The sequence below is a fragment of the Engraulis encrasicolus genome, chromosome 24, assembly GCF_034702125.1.
Source record: "Engraulis encrasicolus isolate BLACKSEA-1 chromosome 24, IST_EnEncr_1.0, whole genome shotgun sequence".
Classification (NCBI taxonomy): Eukaryota; Metazoa; Chordata; class Actinopteri; order Clupeiformes; family Engraulidae; genus Engraulis; species Engraulis encrasicolus.
Genome location: NC_085880.1, coordinates 7,867,508 through 7,891,149, shown reverse-complemented (window position 1 = coordinate 7,891,149; position 23,642 = coordinate 7,867,508). Strand labels below are relative to the sequence as shown.

General features: G+C 44.8%; 1 protein-coding gene across 1 annotated transcript; it reads left to right on the top strand.

The window, feature by feature from the left end:
- Positions 1 to 18,965: 18,965 nt before the first annotated feature.
- On the top strand, positions 18,966 to 23,642 carry LOC134440806 (cytochrome P450 1B1). Its single transcript, XM_063190948.1, has 3 exons — positions 18,966 to 19,432; positions 19,539 to 20,553; positions 21,451 to 23,642. The coding sequence occupies exons 1-3, from the start codon at positions 19,390 to 19,392 to the stop codon at positions 22,055 to 22,057; spliced, it is 1,665 nt and encodes a 554-aa protein (XP_063047018.1). The 5' UTR covers positions 18,966 to 19,389; the 3' UTR covers positions 22,058 to 23,642.

Here is a 23,642-nt window from a genome sequence, read left to right as displayed (position 1 = left end):
TGGTATTGTCCACCGAAGTCCTTGCCAGTGGAGAAGCAAGAGATCACTCTAGCCAAGTAAGAGACGCCAAGTTGGAATCACAACGAGGACAAGAAATGGTCCACATCTCCTAGATCTGAACTGGACACCGCACTCCTCTCGACGGCGAGGGGAGAAGCAACCACAGCATTCGCCGGTGGCGATGAAACGCGCAAAGGGGGACTTTGCAGGCTTACCGAATACTAGCCACTGGCAGTGTTTATGAAGAGACTTCCCATAAGCCTCTACGAGCGGCGTGGTGACGTGTGCCGCAGCGTCAGACTTTCCCTTAAAGGAGCAGCGCTCCACTACAATCTACCCCCCACATGTTGAATCGTCGGCCCGACGATGCAGGTACGCTTTCCCCCCCACTCCCAGATCCAAAATTCCATCAAGAGTTTGAAGTCGCCCCACCAGGCAGCCGATGGGGATTAGAGTGTTGTCCCGCGTTAGACCGGAAAGTCCGGCGTGGGGGCACCTCGCTGCTGCTAGTGCCACGACCGGGTGGCTGAGCGGCCGAACTGCCGGGGGAAGCCTGCGAAGTCCGACGCTGCCCTTCGTTTCCTCCTGAGGTGCCACCCTGGGGTGCATGGGGCTCTGCTGGGACACCCAAGCCAGCATCGCCCACCTGCTCCCCAAGAAGGATATCTTCTTCGCTCGATAGCTCCCCTGAGTCGACAGGGGTAGGTTCGCCTGGTCGGCCCGACCCCGGGGGGGTGTCGGGGGCCAGGGGGCCCACCACTCCTTTCAGCATGCTGCGGTGAACGTGCTTCAGCTTCGTTGGATCGTTGACGGGGGCGATCGTGTACACGGCTCCGGTCTCCGAAGGGGTACGCACCACCATGTGTACCTGGGAGTTCCACACATCTTGGATTTTATTTCGACCTCGCACGCCGAGGTTGCGTACATATACCCGTTGCCCTACTTCTAAAACAGCAGTCTTCACCCGTGCATCGTGTCTGTCCTTGCGATATTCCGCCGCTGCGGCCAACCGCTCCCGAGCCCCATCAAATGCCACTTGAAGCCGGGCCTGATGCTCCTGTATCCAGTCACACACTCGCCCATGGACCGGTGGCCGAACTCGGCCCAGGAGGAAGTCTACGGGTAGCTGTGGCTCTTGGCCGAACATAAGGAAGTGTGGCGATTCTCCTGTCGCTTGATGCGGGGTGGTATTATAACAGAAGGTTACGTGCGGCAGGCAAGTTGCCCAGTCGCGCTTCCGAGAGGCCGGTAGGGTACGCAGGAGGTTGTGTAGAGTGCGGTTAAATCGCTCACATTGGCCGTTCCCGGCCGGATGGTACGGGGTGGTTCGGGACTTCTGGACCCCGTACAGCCCGCAAAGCTGCTGCATCAGGGTGCCCTCGAAACAGCGCCCCTGGTCGGAGTGGAGCCGACCAGGAATTCCGAACCGGTAGAACCATTCCACAAGCAAGACCTGGGCGACCGTCGAGGCCCGCTGATCCCGGGTGGGGACGGCGATGGAATACTTACTGAAGACGTCCGTGATGACTAAAACGTTCTCCAACCCCCCCGACGTGGGCTCCAAAAGCGTGAAATCCACAGCTACCACTTCGTTGGGCCGAGATGCCAGTAGGTGGCCCATATACGCGGCGGCTAGAGGAGGCTCCCCTTTGGACTCTTGGCACCTAAGGCACTTTTCACACCATCGGCGCACCTCCGCAAACATGCGGGGCCAGTAACACCGTTGCCCAACCAACTCCAGTGTTCGATTAATCCCCTGGTGGCCATGGTGCTCATGGAGCTGGTTTAGGACCTCTGATTGCAGGGCAGCCGGCAAAACCAGCTGGAGGCACTCATCACGGCCACTGGGGTGTAGCACTCTCCGGTAAAGGACTCCATCGTTCTCCACAAACCGTTTCCACTGCCGCAACAGGATCAAGGCCAAGGGTGACAGAGCTTCCCGTTCCTCACGAGTAGGCCGCCGACGCGCCTTCCAGAAGGCCAGAATCGGCTGGATAACAGGGTCTCCTTCTTGCAGAGCGCACAGGTCCGGCAAAGAGTGGGAGGGCAGCACCGAAACAACCAACTGAGAGGCGGTGATGCTACCCCCCGGGACAGCGGCCGGTTGCAGCTGACCACCGGGGTCGCTTGCTTGCAGAGTGCGCAGAACCGGCAAAGCGTGGGGGAACAACCCCGAGACACTGGACTGAGAGGCGGTGCTGCAGTCTCCCTGAGCCGCTACCTGTTGCAGCAATCTAGGGACCGCTGTACCCGGAACCAGGTCACTCACGTCTTCTTGGTCTGGCTGATTCTGCCGCGACAGGCCGTCCGCATTACCGTTAGATCTACCCGAGCGGTACTTTAATTCAAAATCAAATGATGCAAGCTGTGCGGCCCACCGGTGTTCGACCGCCCCGAGTTTGGAAGTAGTGAGGTGACTCAGGGGGTTATTATCAGTGTACACGACACACTTCTGGCCCAAGAGATATTCGCGAAACTTCTCGGTGACGGCCCATTTTAGGGCGAGGAACTCGAGCTTCATAGAACTGTAATTGTTCATATTCCGCTCTGTAGGTCTTAACGTTCTACTGGCGTATGCCACCGGTCGGACTTTGCCGTCCACCTCCTGCGAGAGGACCGCACCCAGTCCGCAATGGCTGGCGTCGACCTCAAGAATAAATGGGCGGCTAAAGTCCGCGTACGCCAGTACCGGCGCCGACACGAGCCTCCCCTTGAGTTCCTCAAAACTTCTTTCGCAATCCTGCCGACTACGCCAAATGTAGCAGAGTGGAACTTTTACGGTAATTATCCTTAAAACAATAATTACCCCTTTTATGTGTAATTGCACGACTACGCCACTGGGGGAATTTCGCCACCCAGAGTATTGATTGAAGACAATGATAACCCAAGGCACAACAGGTTCGGATAGACGTAGGCAGAGACGTGTACTTCTTGTTTCAAAATAAAAAGTCTTTTCTTTATTAACACATATTTAAAATAAGAAAATAAACATACATTAAAACTCCGGGACCGCCGGAAACAAAAAGGGACAGGAATGTGCAGAGGGGGAGGTCTGAGGTTATATGGTAGAACTCAATGAGACGCTCAGTGCAGGTAACCCGTGTCTACAGTATTCCTATTTACCATATGCGCATAGGCATAGGCTACCACGGCAAGCAAGTGATTCAATCAGTAAGTCTTCCCACTGCAAGCAAGTGATTCAATCAGTAAGTCTTCCCACGTCAAGCAAGTGATTTAAACAGCAAGTCTTTCCACTGCAAGCAAGTGATTCAATCAGTAAGTCTTTACACGTCAAACTGTGCACGTCACCCCTAAAGCTACAAGTGCATAAGGAGTCACGGGGCCTGCACTGAAAGCGGTGAGAGAATAGAACTTCAACAGAGTAAATCTATTGCCTAGGTAGGCCTAGTTAACAGCAGCTATACTAGTCAGACCAGGAGAGGGGGGAAGGCGGCCGGGCGGAAATTAAACAAACAAAAACAAACAGAAGAGCAAAAGTAATTGGGCAGGGACAAAACAGCAGTAGGACTAAGCAATGTTGCCGACCCTCGACGGCACACTCTGAGGGGTGAGGCAAACAAACATCAGTGAATGCAAGTCCATCATTAATATAGAACAGTGTTAACATAACACACGGGTACACATACCTCAGCACAGGAGGACAGAGTGCGAGTTACTGGTTGGCACCGACATGTCGCAAACCAAGGGAAGATCTCTGGCTCACCTAGAGATTAACATGGTAGTGAATACACTATTCTGAATGTTTAGCGAACACACATCATATAGTTACATGAACACGTACCTCCACATTGACAGATATGGATTCACAACTGGGGCTGGCCATCCCAGGATCTCTGGCTAGCGCAGTCAGAGTGCAGCGTTCGCCAGCACAAAACCCCAAACACCGGGAGGGCTCCAGCTAACTGCTCACTTGCAGCTGTTTTTATAAAACAATGGGCTAGCCGCCACTTACTGCGGAGCCACTCAGCAGCTAGCCGAGTTTGTGACGACAGACTACTACGGGAGCTGGCAAGGGACAAAGCTCACCTTGACTGTAGACAGGTCTACCCTGTTACATTTTCTCCCAGCTTTTTTTCATCGGCGCCCCGACGATGGGCTAGCTTTCCACCACCAGGATTCAGGTCACAATGGGCCTATGCACACAGGCAGGCAGACTCTTACACACGCATGCACACATACAATAAGCAGTCACTCATGCACTGACACCCACCTAGTCAGGCAGGCAGGTATGCTCCCCTACAATCATGCGCACGGGCAGGCGCGCACCTACAGGCAGACAGGCACACAGTCACCCCATCGCACACACACACACCCTACAATGCACCAAGATAATTGAACAGCATTATCATACACACACACAAGCATACACACACACAGTGCAAGATGGCCCAGGTTGGAGGTTGGAGAGGCATGGACATGTCCCTTGAGCCCGGCAGCGCTCCGCTGGCATGGCCACTACTCAGTCCAGGGGACGGCAGACCTCCTGTTGGCCGACGAGGGGAGGGCCTCCCATTACGCCCCGATTGGGCTACCGGCGAGGGCTGCGGCGGAGCAGGGACCCGTTGCCCGTCACAGTTCCGGGCCAGGTGGCCGGGCTGACCGCACCGCCAACACACCTTGGGGCTCCGAGGCGACCCTGCTTGAGGCCGCTGCAGCAACTCCACCCACTGCGACAGGAGACGGATCTGTTCCCCCTGCCGCCTTGCCATGTCCTTCAGCTCCAACAGTCCCTCATAGTCTTCCTCCATCTTGTGCGGGGACGGACACCACTTCACCCCCTCTCAGGCAACCCAAGACTCGGTGGTTCGTTGTGGAGATTCGAGTCCCCCGAGCCCACTGCTGTTTTGCCCCTGCACGGCCCTTTACTCAAAAAACGAAAAAAAACAAAACAAAAACCTAACAAACAAAAATCACGTCTCTGTACGCTATCCTGCCGACTACGCCAAAATGTAGTGGGCGAGACCGTTACAGGAAGTAGTTCGACTACGCCACCCCCGGGGGTGGAGCCCCCGGAGGAAATGAATTAGGGGTAGTTACAGATACCCCGGACCAACACACAATGTACCCGCACAATAGATTACCAGGCAAACACAGGTTCGTGCACAATGGAGGCAGAGACAGTGGTGACAATTAATAATTCAAATCTTTATTATTATTTTCAGTATAAAAATAGGTTGGTCACTCTTTGCAATAAATATAAAAAGGTACTCACAATTCACAAAGTGCAGTGGGGTGGGTGTGCTGTCGCAATCACCCGCAGATAGATAAACACTTGCCCCAAAGTATGTTCACGTTAACAGTAAAGTGCAGGGGTGGGTGTGCTGCCACCACACCCGCGGATCTGTAAACACCTGCCCCAAAGTATGTTCCTTAATTCACAATAAACAACACACCTGGTAGGCCTAAGGCCTTAGAACCTACACTCAGGTTGTCAGACTTTGTCACTAGGGGCTGGCACGGCTAACACAATAGGGCGAATGGCACACCTCAGGATTAACAAAAGAAAAAGTAAAGCAATAGTTCACAACAAACAGAAATAATCCACGGCAAACAGAAAACAACAAGAAATCACAGCAAACCATGCAAAATAAATCAAAATCCAGTAAACACATGCAGTAAAATAAGAAATTAGATAATTGAATGAAATAATGAAAAAAAAGGAAATGAGGCACAGCAAATGAAAGAAAACGAAAATCAAAACAGGAGGTAAACCAAACCCCAGAGGCTCAGCTCAGTGCAGTCCCCTAGGTACCTACACACACACTCACACGTACCAACTTACGCACACGCACTGTGGAATGGCTCACACACCAGCTCACACCAAGCCGAGCGCCCACACACACACACACACACACACGCACACACACACACGAATGTCCGGTTTCCCGAGGCCGGAGCAGCAGCCGAGATACGGGTTCCCGGCTTCCAGAGGCACCACACAACCGGGGCTAAAAGTCGCCGCTCGTGCACCTAAACGCGTGGTGTGTCTGACCACGGCCACACGGATACAACCCGGAGATGAGGGTGCACCGATGCGCGATTCTCACAGTCGGAGTGCCAATACAGAGGTACACGGCCGAGGCGCCGGTAGCGACCACACGCGGCGTGCAGGAGACGGGAAATGCGCAAGGTAACCGTTGGTATTGTCCACCGAAGTCCTTGCCAGTGGAGAAGCAAGAGATCACTCTAGCCAAGTAAGAGACGCCAAGTTGGAATCACAACGAGGACAAGAAATGGTCCACATCTCCTAGATCTGAACTGGACACCGCACTCCTCTCGACGGCGAGGGGAGAAGCAACCACAGCATTCGCCGGTGGCGATGAAACGCGCAAAGGGGGACTTTGCAGGCTTACCGAATACTAGCCACTGGCAGTGTTTATGAAGAGACTTCCCATAAGCCTCTACGAGCGGCGTGGTGACGTGTGCCGCAGCGTCAGACTTTCCCTTAAAGGAGCAGCGCTCCACTACAATCACATCAGCTTTGCTAAATTTTATATTTTCAGTGTTTTTTGTGATGTCAAGTAGCTTTTTCTCAAAGTTTTTTTTTGCAAAATGAATGTCTGGTTGCCCCTGAAAATGTCAAATAAAAAATGCAAAATTGGTCATTTGCAATTACATAGAGTGAAAGTGTTTTTTTTTCCCCAAAAACTTCACTTAATAGCTTTCCATCCCTTTAAAACCGACTACATTAGGATTATTTCAGAATGAAATTTTATATGATTTTGCTGTACAGGTAAATACAATGTGACACAAACATACCTAACCATATTTTTTAAATGTCAAAATATCTGGATTTAGAGTCCAGTGGTTTAGCTTGGCATGTAGCATCTATATTTATCAAGGGTTCTACTGTGTGATATATTTTGGACTTGACAGACACATTTCCGTAAGTTAAAAATAAAATGTAAAAAAATTATGTCCTGTTTTTTATTATTATTATTATTATTAATGTCAAACAAAACAAATGCAGGATGACAAACTAGTTTATCATCTGTTTTATTGGGAATGTCTCCACTTTTGGACATGTTGAAACATTTGTTTCAGGGGCGCTGTGGTGCAGCGCGCTAAGCCCCCCACATTTGGGCTTGCATGCCCACCCATGGGACCGGGATCTTTTCTCGATCCTCCCCTGTCTCTCTGTCCCATTCGCTTCCTGTCACCATCTTCGTCTGTCCTGTCAAATAAAGGCATAAAAGCCCCTAAAACAATATATGAGTGATTCTATGATTCGACTGCGCTTTTAAGTCCATGGATTTTATTTGCCAATTCCACTAACTATTAACTGCATCCAATGATGTTTTGGACATAAGCACACATTTATCTTTCATATAATACAGAAAGTGTAGACATGGCATTATTTCCCTCAGCAAGAATGAATATTTAATACTGGTTTTGGGCGTTTTCATGCCGTCCTGTTTTCCAAATGTCAGATTGAGTCTTCATATTAGCATGTAAAGAAACTTGTTTTGCCCAATACGATTGCAAATGCTGATTCACAGTAATCATCACAATATGACAAAACAGTCAGAAAGACCACTGTGCTTTCCATTATACATGAAATTTGCCATTTTGTGTGTGTCCACGAAAACTGTGTTAACCGTGTCACGGTCTGAAACTCCCTCCATAAATCAGTAATGATTTGGTGTTAGGCCATACTAATAACATCACGTGATGTCATAACCTCTTTGGCAGGATATGGGAAGACTTTTTGGTAAGTTTTGAGCTCCATCCTTCCATAATTTAATCCATTCTTTTTCATGTTCTCATAGCGGGAAAATTTCCTGTCAACTGTGTTATCAACATATTCATAAGAATCTGAATTAGAAATAACATGTAGAAAAACACAAATAAAGCATACAAATACATGAGTTGATTAAGGTGTTGTGGTGGAACTTCTGAGGTCCTCAGTTAGCACAACACCATAAAAATGGCTGAAATGTCAAGCCGTGTTACCGTCAATGGTGTTACGCATCAGCTATGACAATTGAGGAGGAGTATGTTTTTGCCAATTTATCTCCATATTGACAGACAAACAAACAAAATAATTTGTGTTCTAGGGAGATGGGTTTGTCTGCTCTGTTTTTTCTCCTAAAAAAGTGCAGACTTGTTCCCCTGCACTGTTGACCATAACACAGTTGAGTAACACGGTTGAATGTTTGGAAAGTGTTTTGTGCTATTGATCCCTTATGTGTTAGAAAAATTCTATGAACAGACACTAGGGATTATCTCTTTAGAAGGAAGTCTTGTGTAAGGAGGGTGACTAAATTCAAATCAGACGTTACAGGGATTTCTAATGAAAATGTGTCAGTCTGTATCACAATGATTCATAAAATCCTACTGCTCAACAATCACATTTTCTATATCAGTCGCACAGATTAATGACAACATTATTGTTAAGGGACATAAGCACTTTCAAACGTATGTTGTTTCAACTCTATAGTATTTTTATATATGTTTGAAATGACAGTATTTGTCCATAACACTGTTGACAAAATAATCAAGTAAATGTTCGCTTTCCTTAGAGTATTTATCAAATTATTTAAGATTAAGCTTGGCAATTTGTTTGTTTGGAAACTTAAATATATACACTATGTAAACATCTAGGTCATTTAGTTGAAAAAAAAATACTGATAATTGACATTTTGCTTTTGCCAAAAGCGCAGTCGAATCATAGAATCACTCATATTTAAAAATAAATATTTGTTTCAAATTTCTAATGCATCTATGAACAACACAAACACGGATGCACGCATGCACACACACAAAGACAGACAACTAGGGTGGTTTCCCAACGAATACAGCACGAGAGGACACAGCTATCTCATAGTGCCAAACCAACAGATGGTATCTCTCCTTCTCCCCTCAATTGATTGAATGTATGTCAAGTCTTAATTAACACCATTGCACAACATAGGATAACAACGAACGCTTTCTATGCCTTGGGAACTTACAGCGTTCACTAGCTTCATCAATGGGTAAACAACACAATCGTGTTATTGACCACATTGCTTTCGCTCTCATTCTTCGTCCCACAACAACTACAGCTTCACACACACACACACACACACACGGACACACACACGGACACGGACACACATGGACACAGACACACACACGGACACACATACACACAGAGTTGGGATGGGGAGATTTGGGGGGCTGGCGAAATCCGACATGCCTGCTGATTCCGGATGATTCCGAAGGGCCAAAGTGCCCTTTGAGTGTCAGGAGAGAAGAGAGGCAGAGAGGAGAGGAGAGAAAGAGAGGGGATGAGAAGAGGAGAGGAAAGGAGAGAGACGCCTTCACGGGCTGATGGCCACGCTTTGGCACAGGCTCATACCGCCGTGGGTCAGACAGGAGAAAAAAAGACATCAGAGACAGAGAGAAAAAGAAAAAAGGAAAGAAAGAAAGGGCCCAGGGGCTTGTCAGAGGTACCTCAGTTGGCTGTTAGTTACAGTAGTTAGTGTCATCGGGACACTTCAGGGAGAGTCCTCATTAGCATCAGTCAATGGCCTCATGGACTCAATGGACTCACAACCCCTTGACATCGTTGGGTAGGGTTTTTATTCTGCCTTTCTGTATTTCATTCATTCGTTCTTTCTTTCTTTCTTTCTTTCTTTCTTTCTTTCTTTCTGCCTTTTTATCCTTTTTATTCCTGGAAAAGACAGAATGGAAGTGAGAGTGAGAGAGAGTGAGAGAGAGAGAAAGAAAGAGTGAGAGAGAGGGTGGAGGGTTGAGAGGTGAGTGAGGGAATACAGGGTGGCTTTGTCAGGAAAACGGTGGGATTTTATCATTTCCTGGGAAAACTGGGGGTTCTAGGGGTTTGTTAAGGGCCGGTCTGACATTTGGAGTCGAGGTGAGGGAGGGTGTGTGTGTGTGTGTGTGTGTGTGTGTGTGTGAGAGAGAGAGAGAGAGAAAGAGAGAGAGAGAGAGAGAGAGAGAGAGAGAGAGAGAGAGAGAGAGAGAGAGAGAGAGAGAGGTTGAGTTGTTTTGGGCATGGGATAGTTGATGAGGGGAGAGGGGTCACTGAGTCGGAACGAGCAGACAAGAGCGCACTGAACTTTCGCCCCATTTTCGAGAAAAGCGGGACACTGTCCCGATAGTGGCAAACTGAGTCACCAGCGACTAAGCAGTGCCTACAGGGCCTGGGTCATAAGGGGCCTATACATGGATCCTTCACCATCAATTTGGGCAGACTTGATGTTTACTTAGACAATTTAGTTTTATACTAGCTTTACAAAGTCAGACCTATGCATCTCAAAATGACTAAGAATAAAAAATATTTTAGACTTCAGAATAAACATGTCAATGTAGTAATTAGCAATGTCTTAAGAAGATATTGAGGCACGCAAACGCACGGACACGCACACAACCTGAGCTCACTGGCTGCCGCTGACAGTCCTACAGTTTTCTGACACAAACGCTCACGCACGCACACACACACACACACACACACACACACACACACACACACACACACACACACACACACACACACACACACACACACACACACGCACACACAGAGTGTCTGGGAACTGTGTCTCAGAACTTCAATCTCCTCCTAGTCAGACCAGAGGATTTTGTTTCTTGAAGGTCTGAAAGGTGAGAAAGTGCAATTTGGCAGAGTCCCAACAGCATGTCAGCTCTCCTCTAGTCAGCAGGGGCTTCCGTCTGCCCACTCAAGCATGAAGGCCTATCTGCGAAGAAAGTTTGGCCAAGAGGATCTGCTTCCTTTAGGAAAAAAGTAGGCCTGCATGCTATAAAGATGTAGCCTATTGTATTTCATGGGAAGTGAGCAGTCCTGTACAACAAAAACAACAAAAAACATCAACAATGACATATAGGCTAATAATTCTTTATCAAATAGTAATAATAGGCCGACATAATTATTATACCACTATATATAACTTATATATAGTATAACTACTTATATATAACTGTTTATTAATATAATAATAATAATAATAATAATAATAATAATAATAATGTATTATGATGTAATATAATAATAATATATATATATAATATGACCAAGATCTGTTTAGGATAGACCTCTAGCCTAGTAGTAGGTTTAAAATTAATCATTTCAGGCTTTAATTTGGATTGTGCTTTTGTTGTTGTTGTTGTTTGGTTGGGTTTATTTTACACGTAAAGACTCATTGATAAATAGTTGATTGATGTTGAATGATATAAATTTGACCAACCGAGGATAACTGCAGTCAGAAATGTTTCTTTTGTTTTTATTAGGCGTTTTGTTGTTGTAAATCACAATTCCTCATATTCCACAATAATTTGTGTTTGCTCTAATTGTCTCCCACCCCGTGTAATTTCATCAGAGTTCTTAAAAGAACACATGCTACATAAAACAGCCCATGGATTATTATAATAATAGGCTTATAATAATAATTACCACGATGCCCACCCTATTCTGTTGGGGTTTGACATTGGCACGCAAGTATAGGCTGCTGAGCATAACATGGATTGCAACATAAAGAACAGGCAAACATTTTTTTCACGTAGCCCAAGCGAATAACTGGAAGTTACCTCAAATAGTGATCATTTACAGCAAGCCGACGGCAGTAAGCCCTGTAGTGGAAACATTGCCTAGCTGTGCTTATCTTCAAAGCTCCAGAGGAAGTCTAAAAAGCCATAGCATTTTTCACTTTGGTGACTGCACGCGAAGTTTGTATGCTGGCGTGGCTTCGGGCGGCGTTTCCTCTGAAGTCACAGCGATGATGAACAGCATGTGCGTGACTAGGCTACACCTTGCCGTCTCAAAGCCCGCGGGCTGCCATTGCGCTTCCACCGTTGCCCCCACTCCCTCTATTAGTGCACAAATCGATCGCGCAATACAGATAAGCCACACGCCTTTTGTCCTGAAAGTGAGTCCTGTATTGAAAGACTGTCGTAAATCACGGATCGTTGACGGCTGCTACAGGCCAGATCCAGGTCAAAGGACTGGTCAGGATACCGACACGTCACCCTCTCCGTCGCTGCCTGTTGCATATTCAGGTATGTTAGTGGTCCTTGGTCCTTGCGTGACTGTTTCTGATTGAGTTTCTCACTTCATCGTGGATAGAAAAGGCGTTAGTAGGCCTGTGTGTTTTATGGAAACAGGAACTTCCCATTGCGTGAGCCAAAGTAGTCGATCACCCGGCCCTGCGTAAAATTGCATAATTCCTGGGCCATTCGTTTCTCCTTTTCAGTTTAACATGCAAGGAACACAAATACTACAATACAAATAAAAAACCCAATGGTTGTAAGGGAACATTTATTTGTGGTGAGTGATTTATTTAACAACATAGGCCTAAGGTGCCACCATAATGATCACGTTCTATTTATTTGCTGGCCTTATTATGCCTAAGGCACATTATCTAGTACTTAACCAATTTAAAACAGTAGGATAAGGAACAAGGATTAAAATGGGCATTTATGTTGGTTGGTAATTATGGACATATACTGCCATTCATAATATTTCAGTAATCGTGTGGAGAGAAATAGGAACATTGAATGCAGGTTAATATTAGGCCTACAGCAGATTTGACGAGGCTATTTGGTATATTTCACGCCTTCAGAGTGAGAGTAAATGACCACAAGCCAATCCCTCTATGATTAGGCCTATTGTGTGCCTGTAGCCTATATTGGAGATACCTTCAATAATTCAGTAGCAGTTAAGTTTTTTCTGTGCTGCAGGATGTTGTGAAATCCTCCTGTAATATCGCTGCAATATGTGCCAGTCACTATAATGCTGCGGTCCATGACAGATTTGAGAGGAATGTTCCAAAGTACACTGAAGCAATTGCTTAATTAAAACTTTTCTCTTTTTTAAGGCAGGCATTTGCCAGTACTAGTCAGGAACATGCAGCTTCTGATTCCAAAATGCTTAATGTACACACACGCGCACACACACACACACGCACACACACAGTAGACTTATTTTACACCAACCTTTCCTGTTCTCTTTCTCCATTCATAATTTAATGTACACAATGCCATTTGGCTCTTGGTACTGTTCAAACAGTGAAGCAGAGGCAAAATGTTACACAGACTTATTTGAGGCAATAATGGATGAACCAAAGCATTGAGTACTTGTAATAAAGATGTATTTGTCAATGAGTTGTTATTTTAACTGATCTGCTTCTCTCTATTACACAACACCTCAGAATCTGTTGGTTGCAATCCACTCCCAACTCGGACCAGGGCTGACCAGGGACAGAAAAAAAACAGCCCGGGCATTTTGGCGCATAAGCAAAGTTCATTCTGTGTTAAAGATGGACCAATGGGCCACTCCATCTAAATGGAGAGTCGTTCTCTAAAGAAAAAAAATAAAGAAAAAATAAATAAATAAATAAATAACAAGAAAAAAATCCGCCCCTGAAAAAAAACAATGGCCCCTGAGGGCTGTTGACCAACCAGGACAATGCCCTGACATGCCAGATTAGCACTCTAGCCCTAACTCAGACCATATCCATCTCAAGCAGGTGTGCGGAAAAAAATTGTGAGTGTGGGTGAAACGTGAAACGTCACGAAAAATAAAATATTGGGAGCAAAAGAAATCCTGGTCGTGCAGCGGACTTTTTCTCACTATCATCTAGTGTGGGTTACACACTCACAGTATGCGTGTCTCTGTTCTTTGGCTCACATCCTGGTATGTAAATTATGCTCACAACTCTAGCCTGTTGGTCCAATAAGCTACAGTTAAAGGATTGGCTACAGCTTTGCCTATAGGTCAAGTAATGCCTGACTGCATGATCAATGGCTTTATATTAGCTATAGTCATTGAGAGGGTGAAAGTGCTAAACAATTATGGTCAAACCAAACAAGCTATTTATGTGGGAAGCTGAGTTGTCAAACCCAGAAATCTGCTTTGGTTGCAATTGTAGGCCTAGCAGTGTTGTGCTTTAAAAGTGACTCCCCCAGAAATTGTTACACCTGCAAAGAAAAACTTGGTGTGCAGTCGCAGGCCAGACCACCCTCTCTACAGTATGTTTTTGAAGTTTTAACTTCAATATATTTGTGCAACGGAATAGGGAAAAACCAAGGAGCATGTAGACATCTCTGTGAAACCCTGACTTCTAAAGTCAAGGTGGTTAATTTCAGGTGGTTGTCTGCTGCTTCCAGTTTTTTTTAATGATAGGCGCCTGTGTAGGTCTGTTTATGTTCTGGATACCAACAAACATGCTGTATATTCCCATTCCTCATATAGCATGTAATTAAACACAGAGATGCAGTGTTTTGAGTGTGAGCGAGTGAGGTTTTTTTTGTGTGTACAAAACTACCAGCGTGGGGTCACGCTGACAACTACAGGTCAATAGGTTTAGCCATGCCTCCTCCAATCACCGGGAGAATGGACAAACGTGGAAGTTTAAGGAGTAACTACAGTTGTCTGCACACTATCTGTCAGTCATGAGAGAGAGAGAGAGAGAGAGAGAGAGAGAGAGAGAGAGAGAGAGAGAGAGAGAGAGAGAGATATATGCTTCCTCGCGCACCCCAACCCCCACCGCTGGAGTCCCATTACCTCAGGAGGCTGAAGGACTCGCACGCGATCACCTTCTCGCAGGCGCGTTCCTCACACGGGAAGGAGGAGTATTGACAGGTCCTAACGCCGGAATGTCAAGCCTCTTGAAAGTCTTGCGAAATATCCTTGTGTTGTGAGGCAGTCAAGCAGAGAGTGACTGTGTTATTCCGACATTCTCAACAGCAAAGTTGTCACCCAATAGGCCACGAATGGATGAAATCTCACCAAAATTCCAGGTAGGTTGAAAAGACACCACCACTTCTCTCCATCTTTTTCACATTGATTACATTGACTTTGATTTTTTCTTATTAGTTTTGCATTAGGTTACTATTATTATATCACATTATATGAGTATGTAAATGTAGATTTCATATTAGGCCTACATAGACCTAAGGCATTATAGGATAATTGACTCTAATGCCACCCAGGCACGCTTAATTATCATGCAGGTTTAAAAACAAACTCATCCCACGTAGGCTTACCTCTGCCAAGCAAGTCAGCAGAAATACTTTAATTAAAAAAACAATAAATATAGGCCTATATTTAGCTGATGTATTTACCTACTTTCTGATAGCCTATGAACAATATTATCGATTGAAAGTTTCACAGGCACAGATTGAGGTCAGGGACACGGGCGAGGTTATCATCTAAGCGCTGTCCTTGGTACTGAAGATTGTAGATTTGCACAGTGTTTCATGGATCCTAAACCCTAGTGCTACCTAGGCTACAGTAACCCGTATGTTGGGCCATTTTGGCTTCAGAGAGACACACTTGAAGATTTTTGTTTCCAAAGCAACAAATTATGTTTCCAAAGAGGACACGGAAAATACAAAAAGCAATCCTTCAATAATAATTTACAGCATATTGTAGCCTATAAAGCCTAATTTAGTCTTCCATCCTATGTATGTTTTTTTAGATGACAGGTTAATCTGCCACTTACATCTAAATGTAATATGCCATTAAATCATCACCATGAAAAACAGAACAAACAAAAAACACCAAAAAGAAAAGACCTCATGCCCTCAGAGCAGTCGCAACAGAGGACGCACAGAACAGCAGTCTGACTGAGCTCAAATTGAAGGATTACATATAGGCTAATTTATCTATCACAACGGAAATGAAGGTGTCTAGTAGCATATACACGCCTACATAAATAGGCCTACCGAAGAAAACACAGTGCACCTGTGGTCACCTTGATTTATTCCACTCAAAAAGGTGCAGGCCTGCAACAGTCCCATCGCCAGTAGTTTGTTGGTTTGAGAACAGCCTTTTTTATTTAATGTTCATTACAGTATTTCGTGTGGTGAAAGTCAGTGGTGTGGTCTATGTAGAACGCAGGTATACGGACCCACTTATACATTTCAGGGGCTTCAGTAGGCCTATACCCACTTAAAATTGATTGATCCATTATTTAGAATAGCATAAATATATACAGTATACCCACTTCAATTATTTTTCGAATATACAGTATACCCACTTCAAAAAAGTAGACTACACCCCTGGTGAAAGTAAACCTAGTGGCAGGTCTGCGTCTCCGGGTATCCTATCTTAATCACGTATGAGCACTAATTGCGATTGATTGAGATTCGCTTGATTGAGTTTGATTGAATGAAATTATGAGTACAAGGCTGCTCTGTAATCCAAATAAATTTACCTTAGTTATAGGCTATAAATATGTTAACGTCAGTTTACTCTAACACAGTAACGTGCTTGCCATTTTCACACATCTCCCCAAAACGCAGATCACAGCCTACATTCCACTGGCATTGCAACTATTAAATGAATGAAGCCTAACAGGTCGTAAAAAATAATGGTTTGCCACCTACATTTTTGCTCAACCAGTATTCTTCTTTTAGCCATAGATTCTCCTCCATTTGTTCAATATCATGGGAAATTTGGAATCGGAAGCGCATAGGTGCGGTTCGTGCTCTGTTTGAGGAGTAGGTCTATCCCCACTCTTTTTCATTAATTTTGGGGAAACTAAAGCGAGACAAATGTCAGAAAAAATGCTGGGTAAAAATGGTCAAAATGTGGTTCAAAACAAATTGAACATCGCAAAATATGTCAAGGCTGTATTTGTGAATCAGAGGCTACATTAATATCTTTATCCAAATAAGGTCAGCAGTTTGTTCATTTGTAGCTATGTGTTTAATAAGTGTGATGTAAACAAGTTATAACATTGGGTTTTTCAGAGAAGCAGTCAATTGTATTTTATTCTCATTCAAGTTGCTATATCAGGTCTTGTCCTAGTTTTGCGTGCTAAAGGAAATTCCAATTGTGCGCCGCGGCGTACTCAGTCACCACAGCCACTTTACGCATGGGTGCACTTGCACTTGGTGTAACAAAACCAGTAGTATTGTGTCATTCTAAATAAATTCCACATTCAGCCGAATAGCTACTGAACTTGTAAGAATAAAATAGCTTACATTTTATTCGGATTGGGGCTGGGGCTGGGGACCGATCACACCATCTAACACCAGCGATTTCACGCAAGTTAAATGTATAGGCCTAATACATTTTAAGGAGTTGTTAAAAGTAGAAGTAGCCTAGATGTACTCTTACAGATGTAATTTTATAATCTTACATATTGGAAACTATGAAATATCTTATCACTAGTGTTGTTATTACATTTATATGAGTATACTTCTAGGCTACAACTCTGCTTTTTTATTCAAGAAATCGTTCTTAGAAACGGCTTCATAACCATTCAGAAGCACGAACGCCTACATAGCATTTAGTTTGAAATCTAGTCCAATTAAATGTGACTGTTTATGATGTGCGTCTTTGGTGACTCCACTTGCGTTTATAGATCAGAGGCAAAACGGACTTGATTTCTTAATTTAATAATTTTATTTTTCATCCACATAGTTGTCAGGAAAAAGCACGGAGCCATTCTCTTGATACGCAGGATATGGCAGGGTTGTTGGACGTCCCCCAGACTAGATATTTGATACTAGATACTTAAAGGGTCCACAATTCCCCAAATAATGTGTAATATTTGAGTGCCCAATAATGTGTATACATATATGAGGCAATTTTCTCGTTTGCTTTCTTTCTTTCTTTCTTTCTTTCTTTCTTTCTTTCTTTCTTTCTTTCTTTCTTTCTTTCTTTCTTTCTTTCTTTCTCCAGAAGGGCACCTGTTCGTATGCCTGTTGTAGAGCGTGTTTGAGCCAGTCGGATGGGGGAAAACTGTCCTTGGTTAAAAACCGGGTAAAAATGAACATTGTGTCCTCCTGGTGGTTAGGGCAAGATATTGAAATATCTGAGAGCAGGCAGCAAGGGGACATGATCATGTCTAGGCATAACACACTAAATAAAATGAGGTTTATTTTACAACATATAAACCTGCGCTGTTCTCACAAGTAGGCCTATGAGTTGGCTGACATTTAGATTTTTCACCGCACATGCCTAGCCTATGTAGGCTCACAATTACGCTCCATTATGTGTTAGTTGTATTTATTGATGTTGTTTATGTGTTGTGTTTGTGTTTATGTTATAGCCACGTTCACCTGAATTGAGTAAATCCATTTCAATGTTTAATTTTTTTTTTAACAAACATTACAAATATTGTAGTATGTATATGCCTTTTAAATGTTATATTATAATGTGTATAATATATGTTATATTATATATAATATTATTATAATTTTAGTATTGTTTACATGATGTCATGTAAATAGGCTACCCATTAGTGTAATGGTCCGGACAGTTTTTGTGCTAGTGGAGCACGTGTTTTTGAAGGAAGATAGCTCTGATTGGGGATTTGCAAGTCGTATCGGTTATATATAGCTGATTTTAATAGTGTCAACCATTTTCTGAATATTGACATCTAGACATTTCACAAAAAGCTTGCTGCAGATTCTTAACATGTCCATTGTGTCACTCGTGTGGGCATGATTATTATCACTTTATAATAACATCGACGAATGAATTAGCAAAAGAAAACATCATTGCAGAGCGAGATTGAGTAGCCTACTATGTAGTGCCATATTGAATGTAGTCTAGCCTATAACACTACTAATTATAATAATATAGCAAATAGCACAGAACAGTACAATATTCCAAATAGCGTAGCTCATAGGACTCATCTCTATGACCGCACCGTTTTGGCACTCCTTCTCTTTCTCTCTGTCTGTCACACTGATTCTCTAATCTCTCTCTCTCTCTCTCTCTCTCTCTCTCTCTCTCTCTCTCTCTCTCTCTCTCTCTCTCTCTCTGAACATTCCCTCGAAAGCGCCGTGTGACTCGACTCAGATTCCGCAGTGTGTGTGTGTGTGTGTGTGTGTGTGTGTGTGTGTGTGTGTGTGTGTGTGTGTGTGTGTGTGTGTGTGTGTGTGTGTGTGAGAGTGAGTGAGTGAGTGAGTGTGTGTGTGTGTGTGTGTGAGAGAGAGAGAGAGAGAGAGAGAGAGAGAGAGAGAGAGAGAGAGAGAGAGAGAGAGAGAGAGAGAGAAGAGCGCGCGCGTGTGTATGTGTGTGAGAGAGCGAGGGAGAGCGAGAGCTAGAGCGATTGACCAGGGGACTGCTCTTAAAATGCGCAGCTTTCCTCACGAGCAGCCAGAGAGCCCCAATAATGCACCCGATGCGGGAGCCTCTGGAACAACTCAACACGAACGGACTGCTCTTTACCGCCTACCCCGCCAATGAAACATAGCAGCAGTTATCCAAGTTTTTAGGATCTACGCATATAGCCTACACGAATAGTGTATCATGTAAAATACGCGCAAAAGACTTAAGAGTTCGGTTGATGTCCCTCCTGTGGAGGCTATTGCGCATCGGAGTTGTTCCAATATCCACTGGCACAAGAAATGACTGTAGGCTATTTTTCCCATCAGAAATTGCAATTTTAAATGGGATTGCAAATGATGTTCAAGATGTTTCCAGATACGACAGGTATGTCAATCAATGCAGCAATGTATTGCTCATCTAAAGACGTCACATAAATGATTGATTCATTGTAACATTGTTTGATTTCTCTTTCTTTTTGGCAATTCAACAGGTTTCAAGATGGGCGCGCAAGCCATGGCCAATGGCCTCTTTCAGCTGTCTCCCAGACAAGTACTCCTGGTGGCATTGACTGTGCTGGTGGTGTACCACCTGTGGTTCATGCTACAAACATGGTTTGATACCGAGAGCCCGCCCGGACCTATACAATGGCCCATCGTCGGCAACGCGCCTCAGCTGGGCAACAGCCCGCACCTGAGCTTCGTCCGAATGGCGCAGAAGTACGGTGATGTTTTCCAGATCAAGCTGGGGAACCGAACTGTGGTGGTGCTGAACGGCGACGCCATCAAGCCGGCTCTTGTGAAGAAGGGGGTCGATTTTGCGGGGCGACCCGACTTCGTTTCCTTCAAGTTTGTATCTAACGGCAAGAGTATGGCTTTCGGTGATTACAACGAGTGGTGGAAAGTGCACCGGCGGGTGGCTCATTCTACTGTGAGGGCTTTCTCCACCGGTAACATAAACACCAAGAAAGTGTTTGAGAACCATGCCTTAATCGAAATGAGGGAATTGGTCAAGCTTTTTCTAAGCAAAACTGCGGAGGAGGGGTCTGTTGTGCCGCACCAATATGTGGTTATATCCGTGGCAAATATTATGAGCGCCGTGTGCTTCGGATCTCGGTACTCGTACGATGACATTGAGTTTCGGCAGCTCGTCGGACGCAACGACAAGTTCACAGAGACTGTCGGCGCCGGCAGCATTGTGGACGTGATGCCCTGGCTAACGTACTTCCCTAACCCAGTCAAAACTCTGTTTGAACAGTTCCGAGATCTTAACAAGGAATTCAATGAGTTTATTATGACCAAAGTCATGGAGCACCATAAAAGTATAGAGCCAGGCATCATCCGTGACATGACGGATGCTTTCATCCAAGCCCTGGACAAAGCTATCAGCGGCACGTTCGGTGTGGTCATGGGCAAAGACTACGTGAGTCCCACTATCGGCGATATCTTTGGAGCAAGCCAAGACACGCTGTCTACTTCACTTCAGTGGATCATCCTTTTAATGATAAGGTAATTACACTTTCAATACGTCAACACGTCCCTGTTTTTTGTGCTGTTATGCTGTGATGTTTTATTTGTTTCCCGAAAGATTTAGGTTTTAAAACACAGAAAGCTATGTAGTAGCCTTCTTGCATATTAAGAAAAAAACCCTCGCTATTCGTGTCTCTATCAGGTGAATCATGTGTATGTTTTATGATTTTACCTCACGAAATGCGATCATATTGTTGTTGAAACATGCGTGCCAAATGTCGTGCCAGAGGCGCGAACTAGTGCGCACAGGCTGGTGTTTATTTGGCAGGGACTTAAGAGGCAGAATTATGGACTGCCTCCAGACAGAACAGGCTACTTTACCCGAGTCCGACGGGGAAATGGGATAATGAACTACCTGTAATTTTCGCTGCCTAACAGCAAGGACACGGGCGCGGTGTTACGCAACGTCTAAAGCACTAGCAACGTCGATAGCAACGTATACATTCACCGCATTGGCTGTACTCAAGACGAGCCCACTAAAAGCTGAAACATGATATGTGCACATAATAGCTGGAAGAAGTGCAACTTTTGCAATTGAGGAGGCTCGCTCAGCCCCGCTCCAGGGGAGGTGTAGCTACAGCGCGCCATAGCACAATACTCAGAGGGCTGCTTTTCATAGTTTGTTTACACAGAGATGCCATTGTTTACCTTTTGCTCCTTATTTCCAATCGGAAATAAATATATGCACACAACAGGCTGTTGTCCAATTTCATATTTATGTTGGTGGATTAGTCAACCTAAAACAAAACAAAACAGACCAAACAGATAAAAATATGGTTTTGGATAAGTGGCCAGGCTACTATCTTAAATAACAAGCACCTCACAAACCTTTCACGTCTTTGTTTTGATTTTTGCCTTTTTGCATCCTTGTTTCAGGCACCCAGAGCAACAGAAGCGTTTGAGAGAGGAGGTCGACAAGATTATACCTCGCACACAGCTGCCCAGTGTTGAGGACCAGAGCCGGCTGCCCTACGTGATGGCCTTCATTTATGAAGTGATGCGCTACACCAGCTTCGTTCCGCTCACCATTCCCCACAGCACCACGTCAGACACCTCCATCAACGGCTACCGCATCCCCAAGAACACAGTCGTTTTCGTCAACCAGTGGTCCAGCAACCACGACCCAAAGAAATGGACTCAGCCTGAGGTCTTCAACCCGCTGCGCTTCCTGGACGAAGACGGCGCTCTAGACAAGGACAAGGCGAGCAACGTCCTGATCTTCTCCGTGGGGAAGAGGCGCTGCATCGGCGAGGAGATGTCTAAGATGCTGCTCTTCCTATTCACAACGCTGCTGGTGCACCAGTGCGAGTTCAAAGAGGACCCGAAATGTCCCGCCAGTATGGACTGCACTTACGGCCTGACTCTGAAGCCAGTCCCGTCCAGAATGTCCTGCTCCTTACGAGACAACATGGAACTTTTGGACAGTGTGACCCGCTTACCTTTGATTCCACAGAACAAAATAGAAGAATCAGAAACAAACTGAGCAATTGCATATAGGTGCAAACGCAAATGAAGGTTGTGTACAACAGGCTTACAAACCACTGATATCATGTGGGAACATTTTGAGATAATGTCCGCAATGTCAGTTTTTGGTTTGCGTGAGAAAATAGGTCGCAATTCCTCTGATATCATGTAGGGAGCTCGTCCCTGGCCTGTTTTTGCCATGCGCATGTGAATAGGCTCTAAGACATGTTTTGTCTATGCTTAACCCTAAAAATTCACAGAAGCACCACATTTGAAGGACCACGATATCATCCCTCATAGCCTAATCATCATCATCATCATCATCATCATCATCATCATCATCATCATCATCATCATCATCATCATCAACAACAACAACAACAACAACAACAACAACAACAAACCCATACAATGTCTGGCATTCCTCAAGAGCGGAACCTCATGAATGGATACTGTTTGGGACAGGGCAAAGCAAATCTCTCAGGGGATGTTTCCAGTGTGTCAACGGATCCTTCCCTCTTAGAGCTTTATACATTCAGAATGGACATGGGATACACTCTAACAGCGAGTAGCCAACAAGTCTTCATTCAGATTACCGGTTTCTTGTGAAGACAGACTGACACACATCTCTCCTTGTGATTGTGTCACTTCATGGCGCCAATAACCAAGACTGGGCATCATGCCTTCTTTTTTTTTTTTTTTTTTTTTGCTGTTGCTCGTTTCTGTTGTCCAGGCTTTGAGTCTCAAAAGCTGTATGGTGAACAACCATTGTCACTGTGCCAATTCTCAACACTAAACATGTAATATCTCAGGGCAGAGTAGTATATATAGGCCTACTGTTTATATTCAGAGTATAACTGTTGTAGTCCTCCATCTTGCAATAGCAGTAACCTACTCGTGATAGGCAATTGATCTATGTTAGATCTGTATATTTTCTATATTTTACACAGATGGATCATGGAAATATTCATGAGTCACAACAATGGCTGTTTATATGTATAACAATTCTGAAACTATTGGTAACACGAAATTAATGTTACTGTATATGACAAATGTCCTGTTATATATAAGCTTCATCAACCATACAGCTGCTCTTTGTCTTCTGTTTTGGGCTGTACGTTTTGTGATTCATCATCAGTTGTATGATCATTCTCTGTCCCTAAACCAGGGGTGGGGAACCTTCTTCATTCATGGGGGGCCACTTCAAATTCATCCGAGGGCCGTAAAAGTCCTCCAAGGGCTGTACTATGAACACAAACCAGGATTTCCCCCTGTACTTTAGGCCTATATTGAAGGCAGCCACCTTTAGAACAGACCCCACCTTCTCTAGGTCCCCTGAATATAACTTAATTGTATTGCAAATGTGTTTACTATGATTCCATTACAAAATATGTCATATTTCATGTGATAGCTGCATAACATTAAAATGACATTGGGGGCCATATAAAACGGCCTCAAGGGCCGTAAAGGGCACTCAAGACATACAGTAGGTTCCCCACTCCTGCCTTAACTGATGATGAGCACTGAGGCCAACAGCCCCAGAGATCCTGCTAATACGTATTCCTAAATATTTAAGAATGAGTTTGCAATTCAATGAGACATAT

Coding starts and splice junctions, on each gene's coding strand:
- LOC134440806 (XM_063190948.1), top strand. CDS start 19,390: ATGGGATTGCAAATGATGTTCAAGATGTTTCCAGATACGACAG. Junction 19,433..19,538: donor GATGTTTCCAGATACGACAG/GTATGTCAATCA, acceptor GCAATTCAACAG/GTTTCAAGATGGGCGCGCAA. Junction 20,554..21,450: donor ATCATCCTTTTAATGATAAG/GTAATTACACTT, acceptor TCCTTGTTTCAG/GCACCCAGAGCAACAGAAGC.